The sequence below is a fragment of the Cyprinus carpio genome, chromosome B23 (genome assembly GCF_018340385.1).
Source record: "Cyprinus carpio isolate SPL01 chromosome B23, ASM1834038v1, whole genome shotgun sequence".
In the NCBI taxonomy this organism is placed as follows: Eukaryota; Metazoa; Chordata; class Actinopteri; order Cypriniformes; family Cyprinidae; genus Cyprinus; species Cyprinus carpio.
The window spans coordinates 25,917,288-25,932,833 of record NC_056619.1 but is presented as its reverse complement, the minus strand read 5'-3'; the positions used below and the strand labels follow the sequence as shown (position 1 = coordinate 25,932,833).

The following is a 15,546-nucleotide window of genomic DNA, read 5'->3' as shown; positions in this document are numbered from 1 at the left end:
TCACGTTCTCATCATTTCTCATTGCAGCTGCACCACAGGTGAGGAGTTTCTGAGTGAACAGGGCATCCATTACTCAACCTGGGGTTTGTGGCAAAATCATTTGGCTCTGGGAATCATGACTCTCATCTTCCTCATCATCGCTTACCTCAAGCTGCGCTTCATCAAGAAATTCACCTAAACACAGCCTCATGCTCTTCCAAATCTCAAAGTCAAAGCCTTATCAAACAACAAATACAGAGTTCTGGCATTAAACTCTAGATGGCGCAGTCCGATAAATCTAACTCAGTCTGACCTAATGACATCATCACATGGCACAGCTGATTGGTTCTCTCCTGTATCAGTAGCCAATGAGCTCGCTGCTCAACATTCAAATATATGAGTGTTTGCCGTAGCAATCGCAGCTTGCTCCAGAAACGCCTCCACCTTCCCCAGCTCCACCTGTATAGATCTGCTACGAGGCGATTCATGTATGCTATATGGGGGTTATTTCATGTATCTTATATTTGCAGCGGCAAGACCAAATACATTAACATTGTCATGTACATTACCATGCCAATCCCTCCGAGAGTTGTCATGACAGAAATATTATTACATTATCATTACACATATATTCAGAGCAAACATTTAGCCACAACAACAAACTTGACTATTTATTAGTATTACTCTTTTCTTCCTACTACGTCTCATATTATGTTGACTTAACTGAAGATACTCTAAAATGGCCATGAACAATACAATTATAGAGACACAGACAGACAACAAACCATGTAGGGTAAACGTACCTATTAAGCTCACGTACCCATTAAGCACACTTCCATATTTGAGCTCCGATTTTAAAAAGAAAAAATAATTTATTATCATACTCGATGTCTAGAGAAATTGATGTGTTTGTTACTACATATCTCCTGTAATTTCCAAGTCAATCAGATCATTGCACACTGAGATATGAGTTTCCATGTGTTTACACTGTCTGGTGGCCATTTTGAAAACTTTCACCAAAAGAATGTGCATTTTTTATTAGATGTTTAGGCCTTTTGGTTTGGGTACGTTTCACTACTTATTGTAAAATGAAGAGATTAATGTTTAGACTTTTGCATATTTTTACCTGGAACTTGTATGTGGGAAAAACAGTTAGCTGACTAGCTGTATAAAATTGTGTGCTACGTTAATATATTACAGCATACTTTACAATGCTGTAATTTTTTAAAGATTTCTTATTATTTTAAGGTGATCTTAACTTGTGCACTACTATGAAAATCACACAGCTTCAGTGTGACATCAATAAGAAAATGTATAATTTCATAAATATTGTTAATAATAATTGTTCATAATAAAGTATGTAAGAACTTAACACATGATCTGGATTATTTATTTTGCAAAATCTTGTCAAATTAATAAATATTACATGAAATTTATTAAAAATTGTTGCTGCTCCCATTAAGCTAAGTGTGCTCTCTTTAAGCTCTTTCACATTGAACGTCAATGTAAATACTTAATAAACAGACTTTAAATATTAAGTGATGCTTGTCACTTTAAGTTAAATTAATCGATTTTCTATGGATTCTGTCAACTCAAATCTTCAGACTGGCTTTGACCTTTAGCAACTTCTCCAGACAGTAAATCGGTGGAAAAAATCATGCAGTGTATTCCAGCCTTAGAGGGATACTCCTCCCCAAAATGAAATTTTGTCATTAATCACTTACCCCCATGTCGCATACCCGTAAAAGCTCCGTTCATCTTCGGAACACAATTTACGATATTTTGAATGAAAACCGGGAGGCCTGTGACTCTCCCATATGCGCCACAAGCATGTGCTGTTTTATTTCAAATCAAAGCTCAATACATTTGCTTTGTATTTAGACAGTATTTAGCTTTGATTTGAAATAAAACAGCGCATCCTTGTGGTGTGGATGACACAAAAGAGCACACACAGCATACGGTGATATGGAGAGACACAGAGGAGACTGTTGACAAAGGAATTATAGAATAAAGTCGTTATTTTTGTTTTCTTCGCTTACAAAAAGTGTTTCCGTCGCTTCATATAACCCAGATTGCATGTCTGATGGCAGATGGAGTATTCTTTAGACAACTTTCATATCTTTTCTGGACCTTGACACTGTTGTTTACTTGACAGTCTATGGGACAGTCACAGGCCTCCCGGTTTTCATCCAAAATATCTTAAATTGTGTTCTGAAGACGAACAGAGCTTTTACGGGTTTGGAAAGACATGGGGGTAAGTGATTAATGACAAAATTTTCATTTTGGCGTACAGAAACAAAATAATAGACTATAGATAAGCTGACATCCATTTAACAAGAGGCTTCATAATGAAGGTATGTGCATAATAGGTACATTTACTCTATATTCTTCAGAACATACTTCCTTCACGCCTCTATAAACAATCTGCTAAATTACTTACACTAGCCTTAAACCTGTCTACTTTTTTCCCCTTTAAGAACTTGCCACAACTTCTATTACGTAAACCGGTAGTTTGGTCACATTTGGTCTCATTCCAACATGTTGCTAGTATAAACTATTTACTGTACAGTGTATTTCTCTCATGTCAAGAGCTCAACAATAAAACACGACTACAGAAAACTTCTCTTAATCAAACAAAATGTGCTTTTATCTATACAAATAACAATATAATACATTGATAACAGTAAGACCAGCTCCAAATATATTTCAATAGAAACAAACACCTGGATGTTACAAGGTGATATGTGAATAAAAAAATAAATTACTCTTCCTAAATGCATTTCTTAACATATAATCACATAACCATATAAACATCATCCCCTAACACACACACATACCCACTTTCAATCCAAACTTACATACACACATTCTCACTTTCAATCCAAACTTACATACATGCCACTCATCATAATCACACAAGACTTCATGTGAGCGTCCAAATTAGTCTGTGTCCTCATCAGAGCCGTGTGTCCTGCAGCACAAACACACCAACATGACATTAAAACAGAAAAAAAAAATAAAAATACAACACAGCTACACAATATATAAACACAGAAAGAAAGACAAACCATTAACTAATACATCCATAAATAAAGAAATCAGTCAAAAAAAAACACAAATATATCAATACATAAATCGATAGATAGATCATTTTTCCCCTCTTATTCCCAAATCAAAACACAAATCTACTTCGATTTGCAGCTACTGTACAAATAACATTCACACACACTGATCATTCATGAAAGACATTTCTGGCATACGACTAATGCATTCCTGATGTGTGTATTCACGTGTGGTTTGCTGACCTGCTTGAGCAGCAGCACATCAGACATCCAGCACCGCTGTTCTCATTCGCATTGAAGCGGCCCGATTCTGGAGGATCTTTACACTGCATGATGAACGCCTGCAGATCTGACACGGGCTCCCCATCCAGCTGCTGATGCTGAGACATACACACACACTTCCCTCATCATTTTACTCTTTAGAATTGGTCAAGGCATTCTAAATTGCATGCATTGTAAAAAATCTTTTGATATCCAATATAAATATTCAAACATCCTTAAAGGGATAGTTTACCCAAAAATGAAAATGTGATGTTGATCTGCTTACCCCCAGGGCATCCAAGATGTAGGTGACTTTGTTTCTTCAGTAGAACACAAACAAAGATTTTTACTCAAACCATTGCAGTCTATCAGTCCTATAATGAAAGTGGATGGGAATCACGGCTAAAACATACAATAAAACTAAAAAAGAACATACACAAACAAAACCAAATTAAACCCTGAGGCTTGTGACGACACATTGATGTGTAGACACACTAGTATTTAAAGAATTTTTTACCTCTGATTCACGCAATGTCCTGTGAACGCACTTCACAACAGCCTGCGTGTGAGGCATCTTCTTCTTCTTCTTGCTTTACGGCGGATCGCAGACTTATAAGTGCATTACTGCCACCTATCTCTCAAGTGGACCATTGACACTCCTAACTGAGATTATAGATAGAGTGTTAATGGTCCTCTTGAGAGATAAGTGGCGGTAAATGTACTTATAAGTCTGCGATCCGCCGTAAAGCAAGAAGAAGAAGAAGATGCCTCACACGCCTGCTGCTGAGAACGCGCACAACAGGACACGCTCAGGAGATTTAAGAAAGGTAAAAATAAATTATATAATACTGTTCAGTTTCTTGCACAGACTGATAGTTTTGTGTCTTTACACATCAATGTATCGTCACGAGCCACAGGGTTTAATTTGGTTTTGTTTGTGTATGATTTTTTTTATTGTTTTATTGTATGTTTTAGCCGTGATTCCCATCCACTTACATTATATGACTGACAGACTGCAACGGTTTAAGTTGAAAATCTCAGTTTGTGTTCTACTGAAGAAATAAAGTCACCTACATCTTGGATGCCCTGGGGGTAAGCAGATCAACATCACATTTTCATTTTTGGGTGAACTATCCCTTTAAATCAGATGCAAATGAAAAAATGTCTTGGAAAAAATTAACACATTTAGCTGGTTTGTGCTAAAAACATCAACACATATCTGTCAATGGGGATTTTTTTAAATTATATAGTTATTTTTTTTACTTGTTAATTACATTTTAGACATTTATACAAATATAACCGAGGAACAAGACAAATGACAATTATATCACACCATCATTCCAGCACACAAGCGAGTGTGATGTGTGTGTTTCTCTACTCTCTCACCTTGATGGTGTCGTATGTGTCAGTGATGAGCGTGATGAACAGACTGAGCACCATGTAGATGAACAGAGACACAAACGTGTAGAGATACAGGCGGCTGAAGAGCCACACCACGTCACTCTTGTGCTGCATGTTCTTGAAGGTGGCGAACATGTCGTCGCCGTTGATGAGGGAAAACAGACTCTCGGAAACAACGTTCAGCGTCCGGAACTGATTTACAACACAGACATACAGCTGTCATGCATTTCCCATTCCACACAGGAAATGATATACACTTTCCGGTAACACTTTATTTTAAGGTGTCCTTGTTACACACGTTACATGTACTTTCTATTATAATTATTAATTATACATAATTACATACAGTACAAGTAACCCTAAGTCAAACCCTAACCATATAGCAAGTACATGTAGTTGATTAATATCACTCAGTACTTAAATGTATAATTACACTGTAACAAGGACAACCTTAAAATAAAGTGTAACCCACATTCCTTCTGGCTTATTAATTCTTTACATCACAAATGGAAAAAAAACTAAATTAATCAGTGTCATTTTACCATTTCTTATTGTATAATACATTACTATTTACTATATAGTACAGTATTATATTATTTATTGAGAACTATTTTGAATAAATTTTTATTTAAATTTGAATTTAATTAAAATTTTATTAGTTTCACTAAAAACCATTTTTATTTTTTATTTAATATATATATATATATATATATATATATATATAACATTTTTATTTTATTTTAATTATTTATATATAAAATTATATATATATATATATATATAGTATATATATATAATATTATATATATATATATATATATATATATATATATATATATATATATATATTAATTTTTTTTTTTTATTTTAATTATTTGCCAACGCAACATTTTATAGAAGCCCAATTTAAAATGACCACATTTTTTCCCATTTTACTCAATTCCAAGTATATATCTTTCAATTCAGAATTTTTTTTCTATGACCTGCAACTTTATTTCTCTAATTTTTCAGTTTATATCGTTTAATTTTTTTTTCTTTCTTTGATTTGTGAGATAAAAACTTGCGATAAGTCAAAACTGCAAGATACAAAGTCTCAATTCTGAGAAAAGTCGTAATTGTGGGATGTAAACTTGCATTTACCTTAAAAAAAATAAATAAATAAAAAAGCAGAAACAAGCTTCCCATAACATTTTTCCTTTAAGTTTCTCATCATATATTTCTATTTCATTCCAGTTTAAATACAATTCAAAACAACACCATATAAAAAATCAAACTTAAAAAAAAGTTGTGTAAAACAGTAAGAACACTGCTCTTAATGATTAGGGATTTTTAAACTTCAAATCAAGAAGATAATTCTTCACTACCTAATAGTATGCAGTTATTATAATTAATTAAACATAATTAATTATTGATTGTGAGTTACACATCTGTACTGTTTACCATGCATCAGATTTACACATTCTCCTGATTGAAACAGTAAGTATCTACATTCATACACTGCCCGTCCAAAAAATAAAAAAGTCACCACCTAGATTTAACTAAGCAAATAGTTAAGATCCTCCCATTGGATAATTACTGCATGGATGATTATGTTATGTGCCCAAAGAATGAGGTCAGCTGACTACCTGAATATACTGAATGACCAGGTTATTCCATCAATTACTTTTTTCTTCCCTGATGGCACGGGCATTTTCCAAAATGACAATGCCGGGATTCATCGGGCTCAAATTGTGAAAGAGTGGTTCAGTGAGCACGCAGCATCATTTTCACACATGGACTGGCCACCATAGAGTCCAGAGTCAGACCTTTACCCCAATGAGAATCTTTGGGATGTGCTGGAGAAGAGTTTGTGCAGCGGTCTGACTCTCCCATCATCAATACAAGATCCTGGAGAAAAATTAATGCAACTCGAAATGATGCCACGGCGAATGCATGCCATAATCAAAGCTAAAGGCAGTCCAATGAAATATTAGAGTGTGTGACTTTTTTTTGGACAGGCAGTGTATTATATGATTTAATTTATAATTTTTAGAAATGACACCAGATGTTCATTTTATCTTGTGTTACAGAAGTTATTTTCAGCGTCGACAGTAAAACCACACTATGATTTATCCTAAGCTAAGACAGCATTAAAATCATGCAAATTTGTTCGGATAAACAGCTGCAACGTGTTTCAAATATTGAACAGCTTATCTTAAGACCTCTTGAGGTCTGTAAATAATATAAATACATTTATAATCCAAGTCCTTAAGATAAATGAAATTCATTTTAAACAGGTTACAGTTTAAACAGTTATTTTCAGTGAGCAAATTTAAATGCATTTTAATGTTCAAGTAAATAAATAAAACATATTAAAAAAATAATTAATAGCATGACTTCTGTAATGGTGTAGTGAAGTGGTGACCTGCCTTGGTGTGGTAGGGTCCCAGGACGATCCATCCACAGAAACAGTAGCCGAGGTAAATCATGGCAGCACAGCAGGTGAAGCGGATGACGTTCGGTAACGCCGCTCGCAAAGTGATGATGAGAATCTGAGCAGAGGAAATAAAACACAGCCAGTTACACGTTACAGTCAACAGAGGGCACAAATGCTCAAAAAAACAGCTGTTCTTTCTCAGTATTTTTGTCTTGTTATCCAGTGAAATGTCTAAAGATTCTTAAGTCAACACACATTTACTTGAGAAACAAACTGAAAGTCTTATTTTGTCAAAATAAAAAAAAAACACACATTTCTATAAAAAAAAAAAAACATATCCCCACATGGATAACAAAAAAAAAAACAAAACAAAAAGAAAAAAAAACTTCAATCCCCAACTAAAACTCAATTTTCTCTGAAAACTAATTAATCTATCTTCATTTTGCATCTCAAGTAAATGTATCTTGATTCAAGGATGTTTAGATATTTCTACTGGAAAACAAGCCCAAAACACTGCTCCCATTTAAGGCCTTTTTAAGATCCACAGAAACCCCCTCAAAAAATACATCTGCTTTTGCTTGAGAAATGGAAATCGATGTAATAGTTTCTTTCTGTGAAAAATTACAAAAATATAATATAATAAAAATGAATGCAATTAGTTTCATGTTAAAAACTACAAATTATATATATATACACACACACATACAGTATATATATAAATATATATGTTGTGTGTGTGTGTGAGTGTGTTAACTATGTATATGTTATATATATATATATATATAATATTATAATATACACACACACACACACACACATACATATATGCATATTTTATAAATAAAATAATAAAAAAAATTTTTTATTTTTTTTTTTTACTAAAAAAACAAAACATTTATCGTAATTCAGATGTGATGTGAACACCATAACTCAGCAGATGTTTCATATTTTTCTTAATAATATAATACTCAATCAAATGATGGATGTCAGGCAGCGCTCATGGTGTAGAAACATGTGTGACTCGCTCCTGCAGGACGGTCAGATGTGATTAGTGAGAGCATTGTCGTACGTTGTATTTTTTGAAGTAGCCCATGTAGCGTAAGACGCCGATCCAGACGAGCATGGTGCCGGTGCCCAGCAGGATACTGCACAGATCGTAACTCGCCACGGCCTGAGAGACCACAGGGACACAGCAAACGCTCATTACCCAACAACTCACACAAACACCATTAAAGAGCCATTTCACTGAACTAAAATCAGCCATATCAGGACTGATGCCATTAGCAAATCTTCAGACTGCTCATGAAGTATATTCAAAGACTCTATTTCTTAATGTCTATTTGATTTTAACTATTACAACAAAACTGTATTTTATAAATATGCTATATGACATATTAATATTATATGGCTACACTACCATTCAAACATTTGGGGTAAGATAATTTATGAAAAAATAATGTTTTTTTTTTTTTTTTTACATTAAATTTTTCAAAAGTAACAGTAAAGACATTTATAATATTACAAAATGTTTCTGTTTCAAATAAAGGCTGTTGTTTCTAACTTTCTATTCATCTGTGAATCCTGAAAAATAAAAAGGATCACAGTTTACACAAAAATATTGTGCAGCACAACTGTTTTCAACATTGATAATAATCAGAAATGTTTCTTGAGCAGCAAATCATCATATTAGAATGATTTCTGAAGATCATGTGACACTGAAGACTGGAGTAATGATGCTGAAAATACAGCTGCATATCACAGAAATAAATTACAGTTTAACAGAAATTCACACAGAAAACAGATATTTTAAATAGTAAAAATATTTCAGAATTTTACTGTATTTTTGATCAAATAAATGCAGCCCTGGTGAACAGAGGAGACTTCTTTTTGAAAACATAACATAGACTACAAACTGTTGGATGGTTGTGTTTACACAGATACATCACCAACAGAGGGCACTAACTGACATTCTATCTACATGTTTACACTTTTATTTAACCAGAATAAATGATATCCGACTATATGACTATATCTGATGTTCCACACTTTTAAACAGCAATACTCTGCTGTTTTCACTCTCACCTTCAGCTGGATGATGATCTTCAGCAGAGAGCCTGAGATGGTCAGGACATCACTAACGATGATGAGGATGTACCAGCCGTTAATAAACTCCATGCGGTCAGAGAAGGACACGTGTTTGTCATAATGAATGGAGAAGAATTCGGTATATTCCTGCAGAATGGATCGACATTAAAACAATTAGATTTTCAAAATGCATTTATTCAAATTGCTTATAAACCACATAAATGCGTTAACTATGAAAACAATTACCATTTATTTAGTTAAGAAGTATGAACAAGGTTACAATATGGCTAGTTGTGGAACAAGCAATATTTAATTAGTCACAATGATTGAAACAAACTGGATTTAATGATGATAAATTTATACAGCAGGTTATTGTGTATTTAAAACATATTCAGTTTATTGGTACTAATAGAGAAATCGGAACCGTTTCATTTATGTATGACTGACAAACATGCATTACATTACATTTATTAGTTTATGTTAAAACTGTGTAACCCAAATGCATGGAAACTCTAAATGCAATTAAAATATTAAAGCTTAACTTTAGGCCTCAATATTTTTTTTTCTTTCAGTGTGCCTTATATTCAAAACTACTCACAGAAAGCATCACATGACTTCAGAGGACTAGGAATATAAACTTTTATCCCCTTCCGCTTTCATTGTATTGAAAACAGCAGCTCAGATATTCCAACAGGTTTTTTGTGTGAAGCAATGAAAAAAGTATTTTTTTTTTTCATCCAAATCATTAATTGCACAAACCTCACCAAACCAACGAGCACAGCACAGCACACATCAACTCACAAACTGCAGATGAACTCCAGCCTTGACCGAGCGTGCACAGAGCAGCAGTGACAGCATGAGAATCAGAATGACAATCACGTCAAACAAAACCAGCATGTACATGTTCCTCGGGGCTACAGAAAAACAAACAAACAAACAAACAAACAAAAAAACATTAATGAATTCTTCATGCCAATCTTCAGTGGATCTTTTTTAAGATAAGAAACTACAAGGAAAACATTTTTTTTTCATGCACTGGTCAGTTATGACATGTCGGGCTATTTGGCTTTTCATAACATGTCTTTTAGATTAGTGGAAAGAAAGCATCCTAAATATACATGTATACACCTAAATATACATTTTTATCTAAAAGAATAAATGTTAACATAAATATACATTTAAGTGTTTATTTTATTGCACTTTATCTATCTGCGTTTGCACATTTCTATTAGAAAACATATCTTTAAAGGTTTTTTTCTCCACTTCAGCAGCACTTACATACACCAAACTTAGCAGTTTTATTCATATCTATATTCTGAAGAGTTTTACTGAAGGGTTTGTTTGTGTGTCATTCATCTGCTTTTCTTTTTACACTTTATCTTTTTGCATCTGTAGATTTCAATTACAATGCATATCTTTAAAGAGTTTTTTCTCCACTTCAGCAGCACTTACAAACACCAAACTTAACAGTTTTATTCCTATCTATATTCTGAAGGTTTTTACTGAGGGGTTTGTTCATATACAATTCACAATGATTTATATCATATATGTTTCCTAAAAACATTGTGCAAATGTATTTTTCTGGCTGTTAACAGTATTTTCTTATTTATCGAGTGATAAAAAGAGAAATCCAAATTCCCTTCTGTAAAAACCTTTAACTCTAATATGTCAACAAAATCAAACAAGAATTTTGATCCTGGCTTTAACCGATGTTCAGATTTATCTTTTGGAATTTTATGCAGTTTAGTGTATATTCAATGAAATAATGCCTCATTTGCATATTATTTAAACGCAACATTTCAAAAGCCTTATAATATAAAAAATGTTTGCAATTCTTAAAAGTAAGCAATCAGCTGGAGAAGCAGATAATATTTATTTGTTGCATTTTTTACACTATTCAACTGTGCTGTCTTGCCTTAAGATCACAGTGCTATTAGTCAGATTTCTGATCACAAGCAAATACATTTGTCATTACACTCGTTCAGTTGGAGCAAATAGCTCTTTAACTCTCTCCATCCTGTATATTTTCTTGTCATTATGTAAATCAAGTCATGATTATTAAAGCAGATGCATATTGACCAAAGCACATTTCTGCAAGTCTGCTATAGAACGGTTTATAGAAATACTTCCTTAAATGACAACATGCATACTTATTTATTAAAAGTAAAAGATTAAGGGTTTAGCACAGCAGAAATGAATCTTAGAAGGATTTGTAAACAGCGTAGACTCATGAGAAATGCTCACATGCATCAGTCACGCTCCAGTCTCTGCATTCATAGATGTGCACGTCATTGTCCAGGTCGATCGTTATTCTACCGCTGTGGGCCTTGTTGTCAAAGGTGATCTGCTCATGGAAATAAAATAAAAATAAAAAAACTATCATTTATAGCTTTATCTCTGACTTTTGCCTGTCACTTTATCTACACTACCAGTCAGAAGCTTGGGGTCTCTCAGGTTTGAGGTTTCTAAAAGAAGCCTCTTCTGCTCACCAAGGCTGCATCTTTTTGATCAAAAATACAGTGAAACAGTAATATTGTGAAATATTATTACAATTTAAATTAGCTGTTTTCTGTGTGAATATATATTAAACTGTAATTTATTGTTGTGATCAAAGCTGTATTTTCAGCATCATTACTCCAGTCTTCAGTGTCACATGATCTTCAGAAATCATTCTAATACCAAATAAAAAAAAAACAAAGATGCATTAAATTGACTGGAAGTGGCAGTAAAGACATTTCAAATGTTTCAAACTATTTCTATTCCAAATAAATGCTGTTCTTCATAACTCAACCCTGAAAAATTAAAAATAAAACCTATCACACAAAAACACAAAAAAATCACAACTATAAACAACATTCAACATTGATTATAATGAGAAATGTTTTTTTTTTTTGAGCAATAAATCAGCATATCAGAATGATTTCTGAAGATCATGTGACACTGAAGACTGGAGTAATGATGCTGAAAATACAGCTGCGCATCACAGAAATAAATTACATTTAACATATATTCACATAGAAAACAGCTGTTTTAAATAATAATATTTCTCAACTTTTACAACATTTTTGATCAAATAAATGCAGCTTTGGTGAGCTGAAGAGACTTCTTTAAAAAACATCACAAAACTGTAATGATTCCAAACATTTGACCGGTCAAGTCATAACAGGGTGATGATCACGTGTTCATCCACGGACAAAACCTGCAAACTTTTCCAGCTGAGAATCCTTCCCTTTTCATCTCACTCATATGTTTAAAAATATAAGAGGAAATGGAAACAAATATCATAGATGACCCATAATGCACTGACGGTTCATGTGACATACCATAATGTCGAAGACATAACAGTCCGGAAGCTCGTGATACTCAACCGTCTCCAGGTTAATGGCTTTCAGAGTGAAATTTACAGTCACTGTCAATAACCTGAAGAACACAAACACACAAACCGATTCAACAATATACAGAAAAGGTCTCTCTCCACAATGTTATGTGTAATATTTGCATTGATTATTAATTATTTGTGTCACACAACATACAGTATATAATATATAGGACACACCTCTCGAAGTGCAGAGTAAAGTTCAGCGGGTTTGTTGTTAAAGGTGAGAAGGGAGGTACTGGGTAAATCTGCAAACACTCTGAAAGAAAGCACCACAAGATCAGATGTGCAGCTACATGTGCAGTGCCACTGCAAAGCCGAGGTTTTCTGTCATCATGACACACATACGTCACCTTCGTCCACCTGGGCATCAATGTCAAAGGTTTCGTTGGCTGGTGAGATGCTGCCGTTGCGGTAGAACTGCTGGCAGATGGTGAGCGGAGTGTAAACATCACCTTCCTTCTCATATTGATGGTTGCCCACCGTTATGCTTGGCAACATCAGAAACTGAGAGGCAAAATAGAACCTGTTTTTGTTTTTGGAGAAACTTTGAAAGGCCAGTTTCAAAAATGGCATGATATGTATAATTTATATACTCTATAACATGCTATTTAATATACACTTCTGCACTTTATAAGATTCTTTTGTACACCTTTGAATATAAATATTTATATACATCTTTTTTTCTGCACTTTTAAATATAACTATTCATATAGCATGACATATAAAATATATTTTGCATATTTTTGCACTTTCACATTTAAATATTTATATAGATTTTTGCATCTTTTGTTCACTTTTAAATATAAATATTAAAGTGCATTTTACATCTTTGGTGCATGATTTAAAAAAAAATGCTATGTAAAAAATTATTTTTCAAAGTTGTAAATAAAACAAAGATCATTGTAACACAGTTTTACAAGAAAATTCTATTTCAGTCCTTTTACTTCAGATGTGCAGTTTCTTTGTAATTATTTTTAAACGGTTTCAAGGTAAATCCTACACCAGCTTTTTTTTTTTTTTTTTTTTTTGCAGTTTAAAATATACATTCACATTTTTGTGCATTTATAAACAAATATATATAAAATAATTTCTTTAAATACATTGTAAATGTAAATATTTATATACATTTATATATAACTTTTAATCACATTTGTGCACTTTTAGAAATAATTGGTTATATATGGAATGCAACTTAAAATGCACTTCTGCAAATTACACAGAACAAACCTGAAACAAAAGTGTTGTGTTTATAATTTTGTTCAATGTATATTTGGAGTTATACTTAGTGGCTGGTTACTGTTTTACCAGGTACGAGGAAGCCATGAGTTTCTGAAGAAAGGTCTCAGATCAATCACACGTCATCTGAACACTCACCTGCTTCACGGTGAAGGCGATGTGCGTGTAGACGTCATGCTGTGTGTAAATGGAGTAAGTGTCAGTGCTGCTGTCTCTGAAGCTCTTCAGGAACAGATGCCTGAACGCCATCAGATTCTCCTCCTTAAACTGAACCACCATCTGATTACTGAGACCAAACGACACCAGCTACACACACAAAGAGAGAGCAGCCTGAATTCCACCAGTTTATTCTGTTTAGACCAACGTTCCTGGCTGTAATTCCTCCTCCTGTGGTGATACCTGTATCGTGACCACAGCAATTTTGACGATCTGCAGTATCAGCTTCCAGGGTTTTCTTCCGCGAGCTTTGTACTTGTCACAGGGGTTCATGAAGAAATACTTGAGCTTCCTCCTGAACTTCTCCTCCTCCAGGTGAGCGTGGGATTCGGAGCAGTGGACGGCTCTGTTGCCGTTGGGATCGTTTATGCATAAATATCCCTCAATGAAGTATCAGGGTTATTATAGTTAAAAGTTAAAACTTACAGTACTAAAATAAATAAGTAAAAATATTCTTGTGAGGATGGATCAGGGATGGATCAGGGTTATTATAGTTAAAAGTTAAAACTTACAGTACTAAAATAAATAGATGGATCAGGGTTATTATAGTTAAAAGTTAAAACTTACAGTACTAAAATAAATAAAAAAAAAAAAAAAAAAAAAAATATAAATAAAACAAAAAAAAAATACAAAAAACAAAAAAAATAAAAAAAAAAAATTTAAACAAAAAATATAAATATATATATATATATATATATATATATATATAAAATAATTGTGTATCAGTTAGTATATCCGTTTATTAAAATACTATTCTCAGCAACCCTAAAATGTATTCATCTATCCTTTATTTTTTTAAATATATTTAAAATAATTGTATTAGATGTCTATTTCATGACTATTATGTAAAGTTTTTATGTATTCTAGAAGATCATTTAGTGTTACATTGATATTTTGTGCATTATTTACTGCAGCTTTTGTATTTAATTTGCTTTTGTAATTCATCCTACAAGTCCATTAAACAGCCATTTTTTTTTTTTTTTTTTTTTTTTACATTTTGCCTTTATAGGCCATTAAACAGCCATAATTGTCCAGAATGAGAATTTATTTCAATAAAATGATTGCACTCAAGTATTTTGGCATAAATTCATAAAATCTTAATTTTATATATGTTAGAAAAAAAGCCACACAAACACAAAAACACAAAAACCATATAAAATCAATTGTGTCAAATATTTATATATAAATATCAAAACCTATCATCAAAGTTGTCCTAAAACCAAAAGGTGCTCTTGTCATATGACAAAAATCTAAATCCATCTGGCATGATGTCTATTTTTAAATGTTATGCTGTTACATGTGTTTAAAATCTAAATCCATCTGGCATGATGTCTATTTTTAAATGGTTACTAAAGAAAAACTCAAAGTAAAAAAATACCCTTGAAAATCAAAATCTGGATGCAAACATTGATTAATGCAGAAAACAACCAATATGTTATTTTTTTTTCATGATATATCAGCATATACAAATCCAGCTTGTTGTATTCACAGAAATCTTTAATTCAAGACAA

General features: G+C 32.9%; 2 protein-coding genes across 2 annotated transcripts in view; one reads left to right on the top strand and one right to left on the bottom strand.

Moving 5' to 3' along the window:
• The window catches only part of LOC109048376 (broad substrate specificity ATP-binding cassette transporter ABCG2-like), a 36,642-nt gene extending 35,271 nt beyond the window's left edge, over nucleotides 1-1,371 (top strand). Inside the window, exon 18 of the mRNA XM_042750552.1 lies at nucleotides 28-1,371. Coding sequence (XP_042606486.1) covers nucleotides 28-178 — 151 coding nt within the window. The 3' untranslated portion in view covers nucleotides 179-1,371. The remainder of the gene's footprint in view (nucleotides 1-27) is intronic.
• A 1,464-nt stretch (nucleotides 1,372-2,835) lies between these two features.
• Nucleotides 2,836-14,424, bottom strand: mcoln3b (mucolipin TRP cation channel 3b). The gene is made up of 13 exons (XM_042751055.1): nucleotides 14,219-14,424; nucleotides 13,958-14,125; nucleotides 12,934-13,087; nucleotides 12,761-12,839; nucleotides 12,528-12,624; nucleotides 11,449-11,548; nucleotides 10,006-10,118; nucleotides 9,202-9,351; nucleotides 8,189-8,290; nucleotides 7,112-7,234; nucleotides 4,689-4,895; nucleotides 3,285-3,421; nucleotides 2,836-2,950 (listed from the first exon to the last, which is right to left on the bottom strand). The coding sequence occupies exons 1-13, from the start codon at nucleotides 14,306-14,308 to the stop codon at nucleotides 2,920-2,922; spliced, it is 1,551 nt and encodes a 516-aa protein (XP_042606989.1). The 5' UTR covers nucleotides 14,309-14,424; the 3' UTR covers nucleotides 2,836-2,919.
• Between the last annotated feature and the right edge of the window lie 1,122 nt (nucleotides 14,425-15,546).

What these genes read in the sequence shown, in the direction of transcription:
- mcoln3b (XM_042751055.1), bottom strand. Translation starts at nt 14,308, where the DNA reads ATGAACCCCTGTGACAAGTACAAAGCTCGCGGAAGAAAACCCTGGAAG. An exon ending in TTTACTCTGCACTTCGAGAG is followed by an intron (nt 12,625 to 12,760) that starts GTGTGTCCTATA and finishes TGTGTTCTTCAG; the next exon opens with GTTATTGACAGTGACTGTAA. An exon ending in ATGTGCTGCTGCTCAAGCAG is followed by an intron (nt 2,951 to 3,284) that starts GTCAGCAAACCA and finishes TTTGTGCTGCAG; the next exon opens with GACACACGGCTCTGATGAGG.